This window comes from Micromys minutus (genome assembly GCF_963924665.1).
Source record: "Micromys minutus genome assembly, chromosome: 1".
NCBI lineage: Eukaryota > Metazoa > Chordata > Mammalia > Rodentia > Muridae > Micromys > Micromys minutus.
Window position 1 is genome coordinate 68873399 of NC_137969.1, and position 9408 is coordinate 68882806.

At 37.4% G+C, this 9408-nt stretch overlaps 1 protein-coding gene across 5 annotated transcripts in view; it reads left to right on the plus strand.

Moving 5' to 3' along the window:
• LOC308434805 (uncharacterized protein) overlaps positions 1–9178 on the plus strand; it is a 33082-nt gene extending 23904 nt beyond the window's left edge. For 3 of the 5 annotated variants that reach the window (XM_080935214.1, XM_080935217.1, XM_080935218.1), the window contains 3 exons: positions 489–905; positions 2848–3036; positions 8655–9178. In XM_080935214.1, coding sequence (XP_080791340.1) covers positions 489–905; positions 2848–3036; positions 8655–8726 — 678 coding nt within the window. In that variant the 3' untranslated portion in view covers positions 8727–9178. Of the gene's footprint in view, positions 1–488; positions 906–2847; positions 3037–4506; positions 4897–8654 lie in introns of those variants that run through there. The other 2 variants (XM_080935216.1, XM_080935215.1) reach the window with 2 other exon arrangements.
• Positions 9179–9408: the final 230 nt, after the last annotated feature.

Below are 9408 nucleotides of genomic sequence, written 5' to 3' on the forward strand. Positions count from 1 at the left end.
TGTGAACTACTTTCATGCTTTCTGTATGGTCTCAGGATTTTCTTCAATGACTGTTTTTAGGCAAAAAGAAGAGATTCTAGCCTGAACTCTTACTGCTTACCAATATTTGAGATAATCTTCCTGTGGCTGTCTCTCTAACGCTTTTGCAAAAGAGCTCTAATTTTATTTTAATTTTTAAGAAAATCTTTTGAATTGAAATCTTCAAAATGTTTCTAGATAGATAAGTTCAGTAGAGCACTGAAAGCTTTGGATTCATTCCCCAGAAGTAAGAGTTCAATACCTTTATCTACCAGATATTATTTGTAATAACTGAAATCATTAGGTTGTGATATAGGTAAAAGTTAAGAAAATATTTAAGAAAATATACATTTCTTCTTTTAGTTAGGTGGTAGAATGGAAATCATAGTTTATATGTTTTTCTTTCTATTAAGTCACATTTTTTATGGTCTATCTGAACAATGTCATTTTATCCCTTGTATATTATATAGACACCAAGTAGAGGACCTTTACCAAAGGAGCCTTCGAGAGAAGAAGGTCACCAGCAAGAGCCCAAGCAAGTAATGGTGTTGAAAGTAACAGACCCATTTACATATGATATGAAAGAAGATAAAAGGATGTTTCATGCTACAGTGGCTACTGAGACTGAATTCTTCAGAGTGAAAGTTTTTGACACAACTCTAAAGAGCAAGTTCATTCCAAGAAATATTATTGTTATATCTGAATATTTTGGGTGCAATGGGTTTCTGGAGATATACAGTACTTCATGTGTGTCTTATGTGAGTGTGAACCAAACAATGGTTGTCCCAACTACACTGAGGCAAAGAGCCAATGCAACTCCAAAAATTTCTTATCTTTTCTCACAACCAAGGGGAACATTTGTGAATGGAAAGTTTCTAGTAATTACGGTAAGCCGGTGCATTATTTGTAAAATTTCTTCTGCAATCTGAGATTTTAAGTTTTAATTTGCTCACCTGGAATGTGCTCAGTTTACTTAACCCAGGAAGTCATTGCCTTCCAACATAGACAGAGACCAGGCAATGTTTCCTTTTGGGCTTTCCATGGTCTCTTACTATTCAACTCAAAGACCAACCACAAAAATTCTTTAGAAAGAGATTTATCAATAACCTTGGGTGTTTTCCTGTCTATGAGATTCCACCCTAGTTTCAGACACTGTTCAGTTTAGAGCATATTTCCTTTTTAGATTTTATTTCTTTGGTAGCATCCTTACCTGTATTAGGAGCAACATTATGGTGAACAGAGAGACAAACTGCTAGCTTTGATACAGTGTGAAATGAGTATAAGAAACCAAATAGATCATTCTGCCCTAGAATGAAGCCATGTCCAATACCAGGATTATACCTCTAATGTGTTCTCCTTCTTATATTCTTTCTTCTTTTACCAAGATCTTATGAGAAAGGAACTATTGTCTTAACTAATGAAAGAGGAGTTGAATGAGAAAGTTTAATTTCAGAGTTTCTAAGTAGACACAATGAAAGTGGGAAAATTTAAAGAATTCTATAACTTTGGAGTGCTTCATTAAGTGCAAATATAGCAATTTATTTGTATTTCAGTGTATGATTTCTTAATTCCATATATATGAATACACTTTTGGCTTTTTTACATTTTATCTATGCTGTCTTTGGCTGTGCTGGTACATTTAACTACACAATAAGTAAACTAATTGGGACACAAGTTAACCACTAGAACTAAATGCTGTAGTGACTTAACCTTTGTGAGATTTGTAGGAGAGTGAATCAAGGTGTATACTGAGCAAATGTCATCCATTTTTAAAGGAATTGTGTGTGTACATGTTTGTGTCTGTGTTTGTACATGTATGTTCATGTGTGTGCATTTGTGTGTTTGTGTATGAACATGTTTGTGAGCATGTATATTTGTGTGTGCATATGTGTCTGTCTATTTATATATCTCTCTGTGTATATGTCTGTGTATCTATTGTACTATTCTTTTTTGCCCATTAATTTGATTTGTTTTATGCTTATTGGTTTATCTTTTTTAATTGCCTGCTTGTTTTCTTAAGAGAGAGAAAGATGTAGAGATATCAGGGTGGAGAGGTGGAAAGTATCTGAGGGGAGTGTTGAAATAGAAACTATGATGAAAATATAGGAAAATAACTTATTTTCAATAAAAGTTTAGGGCTTATAATAATGTTTCCTAACATCACAATGAGGCACAAGTAGCCTTTCTTCTCAGGCCTCTTGAATGTATGTACATAACCTGCAATAGTAATCAGATGGGTTCCATTTATTGTTGTCGTTTTGATTTTTAATCCTTTTCTTGGGACCCTTAAAAAATCTCAGCTATTCTGATCAGTTATCAATAGTGCTTTGAAAGATACTTGAAGATACCCAGCTGATAAGGTTGACAAGCAGGTAAAGTTCAAGAGTGGTTTTCAAGAGCTGAAGAAATGGTTCAGACTTTAAAGCTAGGCTCACAAATATAACCTCAGGAGTGATTTCCAAGCAAAGATCAGTTTCCAGACTAAACTATTCTGTTCCTATAATTCTTCCTTTTCAGTATTTACTTATTTTTTCTGTGAGAGTTGAAAAGAAACACAAAGGTCATAAAACTAGTATTAAGGTTGGAAGGCAAGTTTCAGGGATGAATTCTCTCCCTCTTCTGTGAGTCCTGTAATTGAGCCCAGGTCATCTGGCTTGACCACAAGCAGCCTTACTCACTGAGCCATCTCACTGGTGCTTGTAATGCAACTCTAAATCTAAGAACCATAGTTGCCTTGTTGGGGACAGGTTTATGTTGACACATTTTCTCATAGATGTGACAAGCTTTGACATATGTTCTAGAAGATTCAATATTAATCTGATTTTTCAGAAAACTGAGAGGAATAATTTCATTTACTATGGAATTGAAGATGATACAGGGAAAATGGAAGTGGTGGTTGACGGACAACTCACCAATATCAAGTGTGAACCAGGCAATAAACTTAGACTGATCTGCTTTGAATTGACTTCCACTGAAGATGTGTGGCAGCTGAAGTCTGTAGAGCACAGTTATATGCAGGTATGTTCTATAGGAACCACAATTCTTCCTAACAATAGTATACTTTTTAATACTCTAGTAAACCCTGACTGTTGGCATTACATAGAAAATCCAACACATGGAGTAAAATTATGGTTTGCTCATTTAACAAATAAGCCTCCTTCTATTATTTATATAAGTGTTTTTAAATCATAATAAGAAAAACAAATCCAGAAAAACTCAAACATTGTTATATGTTTAGTTAATTGATTGGAAAAAAACTATCCCATTTATCAAAACAGGAAAATTGAAATGTTTGTTTCAAATTCTGACTCTGGTTTTTCAAATTGACCAAAGACTAAAACACAAAAAACTTTGCAGTCTTCATTTATAAAGTGCAAATACTTTCTGTTGTAGAAGATCATGGACAGAAATCAAAAGTTCTCAAAGATGCCCTGAGAAAATCACATGACAGGGTATTATAGTAAATCTCCAACCCCAATAAGCCTGTGCAAAGAACACACAACAACACTCAGTTATAATATTTATAAGCTGTTCAGCTATATTGGGCAGATCTACCACTACACTACTCTATTCCCCAGCTATGAGACCCCTTGCTACTTGAGGCTTCTCCAGAACAAGGCCACATGGTTTTGCTCCAACTTCCTTCTACCTCATTTCTTCTGTCTTCCTCTGTCTCTTGCTTCCCCTTGTCTGCCTCTCTCCTACCTTTCTTCCCCCTCTTTAAAACATCCAGTCCCACCTTTCCCTTCAACTGCCCTATAATAGGCTCTAGCTTTTATTTGACCAGTTAAAATGGGGAGAAGGTTCACATAAAATCACCTAAGTATGTAATCAACTCCCTTTCAGGACAGCACCTTTTGAGGAAACAGAATTAACATCAAACTACAAATAGCACCAGGGCAATCCACAACAACAAGGTGCTAAAATCCACCCTCCTTACATAGATCTGTGTGGGATTGATTTTACATACACACACACACAAACACACACACACACACACACACACACACACACACACACACGCCCACTACTATTATAATAAATAAGAGAAAAGTAAGTGATGACTTTTTCATTCATACAGAAATGCTGTTACACTACCATTGTTCTCCAAACTATCAACCATTAGCCAAGATTCCAAACCTTCCCCATGGCAGCTGAACCAGCAAACCCCCTTTCTCCCTCTCTCCAACCTCCCTGTTCAATGAAACTCTGCCACTTAGTCATTACCTGAGGTCTCAAAGTACTTTCCTTTCCCCTGTGCCTCTGTAACACACCCTGCTCTTCCAACTATGCTCAGACTGTAAGAGGGATCAGATAGTTTTACAATCCTGAGCAAGGGAAGATAGCTGACTGATGCTTTTAAGGTCAGAGATGCATTTAAGGTCAAAGTAAGAAAAGCACATATGGGACTCATGGTGAGTAGTCAGCAAGGAAAGTGTGGAACCACATGCATTCCACCTGATCTGACTCATCGTTTTGTTCTTTAAGGTCATCAATCCTAGAATGTGAAGAAAAGCCACTCAGGTAAGACTCAGTTAGGAGAGCCTCTCTGGAACCATACTTCTAAAAACCCGGATGCCAATAATACTTTTTGTGGAGATAAGACTTAAGTACAAAAAAAATAAATGTGCATATGGCCTGTTAAAATACCAGCCCTATAAAAACCAGCTCTTAATTAGAGGAAATTGTGATTCTATCTATTCTTTATACATTTTCTATTATCTAAATGTCATATTTTGTCTCTATAACTTTTATAATTGTTAATTTTTGTTTTATACTTAAAACTAAAATAAATAAATAAATAAATAAATAAATAAATAAATAAATAAATAAAGCAGTGTGCCTTTGGGAAAATCTTTTAATCACTGAGAATTCCTGAAAAATAAAAAGTTAATGACCTTCAGACAAAACTGGAGAACATGGGCTACAAATGTGATGTATGTTTATGAAAAAGCATGTTTATCAACAAATAGACTATGGATTTTCTGTCCATAAAACTCAAGGTATTAGTAGGATGAGGGATAAGCTTGAACTCAGCCTTGAATGTAGTTTCCAAAATTAAAATGCTCAGGATAGGATCAAGTCTTCACACTCTTTATGCTCAGTAATGGGAGTGTATTACAGAGTTTAGTTATTTGGAAGAAATTCTTGAAACTGAGGTGTTTAGGGTGGGGCATACTATTTTCAACAGTAAAGTATCACATCTTCAATTCTAGAGTGGAATAAAATTACTGAAAATCTTTAAAGCAAAATAAAGAAGGCTTATGATAAGAAATCAAAGGAATTAAAAAATTAGTATTCCAAGAGAGGCTTTTTTTTAGAGTATTACCCACTTTTCTCAACGCTGTGAAAAACTTACTTGACAAAAGCGACGGAAGTAACAATGGATTTATGTTTCCCAGGGTTTAATGGTGTAGAAGGATAAGATGACTGGCCATGAACTTGCAGAAGGAAGCAAAAAGAGATGAGTTCTAAAGTTGATCTCTCCTCTCCTTTCTTTTTTCCTCTCCTTTCCTCTCCTTTCCTCTCCTCTCCTCTCTTCCCTTCCCTTCCCTTCCCTTTTTTCCCCTTTCCTTCCTGCCCCGCCCTGCCCTGGCCCTCCCTCCCTCCCTCCCTCCCTCCCTCCCTCCCTCCCTCCCTCCCTCCCTCCCTCTCTCTCTCTCTCTCTCTCTCTCTCTCTCTCTCTCTCATTCTTTTTCTACACTTTCTTCAGTTAGGGACCAAACCTATTCAATGATACCACACACACTTAATAGATGAATGTTTGCAAATTCCTTAACACAGTCTAGAAACCCCCTCTTGCACATACTCAAAGGATTCTTGAAAGTGAGTCCAGATCCTTTCAGGTTTTCAATCAATATTCACAGTCACAAGAGCAGATGATAGAAATGGAGGTAAGGAGCACAGATAAGGTTTCAAGAGCAGAAATATAGGCAGGAAGATGCAAGAGCTAAGGATGAAGGTCTCTCTCATCTTGTAAATCCATGTTTTATTCCTCATTCTAATACTAGAAATACTAGTATTTGAGCCTAATAGGATGTGTTTAATTCACAGTCTCTTCTCATTAATAGATTAATGTCACTAGAAACCTTTTGTGGAAGAAACTTTGTTTTTTTCTTTTTGTTTGTTTTGGTTTAGCTTTGTTCTTCAAGCATGTGAGGGTGAGACAGACTATTGTTTAGCACCTTGAAACTCTGCTGTTCTTGTCCTATAACTACGATGTACTTTCTAGCAAGAGATCATTATTCACAACTATTGTGTACATGCAAAGATCTTCAAACAATACAACTGAAACCTATTGGCAACCAGGACACCCACATATATCACATTGCAGATATACGTTTTGTGAACCTTGAAAATGATTAGTGCCCTTAGAAATACATTTTTTAAACCTTACTTATATTCTAATATGTCACAGAACATTCCTGATATTATAAAGGATGGACTGATCCAACCTAGACTAGTTTGAGTCAATAGTCACCCAGACAAACTGTGTCTTTAAAGTTAACTTTTATGATAGATATACTGTTTAACACCTCCTTCCTATGTATACTTATGTGTATATAATCAAAATAAACTGGTCTGTGGAAAAGGACATGTGTGAGGAGGCAATGCCTACCTAATTGTATTAGTCACGGTTCTTTAAAGTCACAGAACTTCCTGATAGTCTCTATATAGCAAGGTATTTGTTGGTGTCAGTCTGTAATCCAATTCCTTAACAATGTAGTAGGTACAATGTAGTTACAGTCTGTAGTCCAATTCCTTAACAATGGCCAGCAGTAGCTGTGAAGTCCAAGGATCTAGTAGATGCTCAGTCCCACAAGGCAAGCAGGCAGGGAAAGAGAGAGAGCCTTCTGTATTCCAGCATCCTTATGTAGGTCTCCAACTGAAGGTGTGTCCCAGATTAAAGGTGTGAGTCACCACACCTGGTTCTGGGACTTGCTTGTCCTAAATGACCTTGAGCTCAGTGATCCCCTTGCCTTAAATTCCTAAGATTCATAGCCTCTATGCTCCAAGATTGGGATCAACAGTGGGCCTCCCAATTCTGTATTCCAGATATAGTCAAGTTGAAAACCAGAAATAGCCACTACACTAATCTAAGCCCATTAGTTGAATTAAAGGCTCACCTGGGTTACACCCCTTCAGCAAAACAACTCTTCTTGAACTTCAAAAGGAAGCTAAGCAACAACCTGAAACTATGCATACCTTTACTATGGCCCACAACTGTTCCTGACAATGTTGCTTTCTGATTTGTATTGTCATTTTGCTTTGAATAAAGTTGCACTGCTTCTATACAAATCTGTGTGAGCCTTTAAGCCAAATCATTGAATAAAATGGGAAGATTTTGAAAACCCCTGGATTAGCCACCAACCATCACCACATCCATAGCAAAAATACAGAAAAAAAAAAAGAAACTCATCAAATACCAAAGATTAGGTCTTAGATTTCTAGGCTTCCAGAACTGTGAATAACACATTTATTCTCCTTCGATAACACTCTATCTATAGTATTCTGATATAACACAAAACAGACTAAAGCAGAATAAAAGTTTGTTTTCCATAATACCCTACCACAGAGAATTGTATCTTGCATAAACCTAAAATTTATATCTACAAATGCTATGCAATGAAGACAAGAGTAACTGTGTCAAATCTATCTATATACAGTGGGCTGGAACTATCCAACATCTACATTGAGAAACAATATCCCTGGGAAGATGTGAATAAACGTCAACTCACCCTAGGGCACAGTTCAGATATAACCAAAGTCCAATTTGATGAACCAATGGGATTTATTTTTATTGTGGTTCTTATAAGAATATTGATGAGGCATTACTTATAAGATCAGAAACGATCCAAAGATAGCAATGCTGCCAGTCCACCTCAAAGTGAGTAATCGCTGACAACAGCTAGGAACCTGGAATATCTTTCACAGCCTGCAGACAGTGCAATGTACAGGAGAGTAATTTCCTCAGCAAGTCTAGTGTCCCCAAGCCTTTTCCAGGCAGTTTGGCTCATCTTTACTATTTCTAGGTGCATTTAGCTTGTCCTAGGGTTCCTATCAACATGACTGACAGCCTAGACATTTTGGGGTAGAGAGGACAGTATTATAACTGGTTTCAGGTACTTTCTGAAGTCTCTAAGTTGTTCAATTCTTGCCTATAATGATCTTCCTAGCACGGTGGGAACTTTCACCCATTTTTAGAATACCCTGCTGCTCTGTACTCTTTCTAACACAACAGAGTCTTAGCAAGTTTTCCTCTAAGGTGAAAAATTTTGATCTGGGAGGAAACTGTTGTATAACAGTCCTTCTGATGTTAACATAATGATTCACCTTTTCCTCTGCCTTTCATTTTGCAACTCAGAGAGACAGACCAGTTACATTTTACCAGTTTCTTCATGACTTTTGGGCAAAAGAAAAAGTAGAATGTCCAGCACAATGATGGCATGACTGTTACAGTGATAACAGTGATATACAACTTCTTTCAGTTTGGACTTGAGGTTTGCTACACAAGAGAGGATATAGAGCTGGTGTTATACACCTTGTCAAAACCTCTCACCTGGAGGTCAGTGGGACCTAGAGAGGAACTTTACAGTCTATTGTAAGTTTTCCTTTAAAATATTTATGTTTTGCAGGATACACTTCACAGATCACATGAAGCTCAAGAAAAAGGAAGACCAAAGTGCACATGTTTTAGTCCTCCTTAGAAGGGAGAACAAAATTTTTCACAGGAGGAAATAGGGAGACACCCTTTGAAGCAGAGACTGAAGCAAAGGCCACTCAGAGACTGTCCCACCTGGAGATCCAGCCCATATACAGCCACCAAACCCAGACAATACTGTGGATGCCAAAAAGTGTATGCTAACAGGAACCAGGTATAGCTATCTCCTGAGAGGATTTACCAGATCATAAAAAATACAGAGGCAGATGCTCACAGCTAACTGTTGAACTGAGAATGTAGTTCCCAATGGAGGAGTTAGAGAAAGGATTAAAGGAGCTGAAGGAGTTTGCAACCATATAACAACAATACTAACAAACAAGAGCTCCCAAGGACTAAACCACTATCCAGAGTACACATGGATGGACCCATGGCTCCAGCTACATATGTAGCAGAGGACGGCCTTGTTGTGCATCAGTGGAAGGACAAGCTCCTGGTCTTGCCGAGGCTTCATGCCCCAGTGTAGGAAAGTTTAGGGCAGGGAGGTGGGTGGGGGTGAGTAGGGAAGAACCATCATAGAAGCAAAGGGAGGGGGAGGGGAACGCGGGTTTATGGAGTAGAAACCAGAAAAGGGGATAACAGTTGAAATGTAAATAATATATTCAATAAAATAAATAGTCATGTTTCTATGCATAGACTGGGGCTACTCTCAGCCTTTGTTAGAGAAGCTG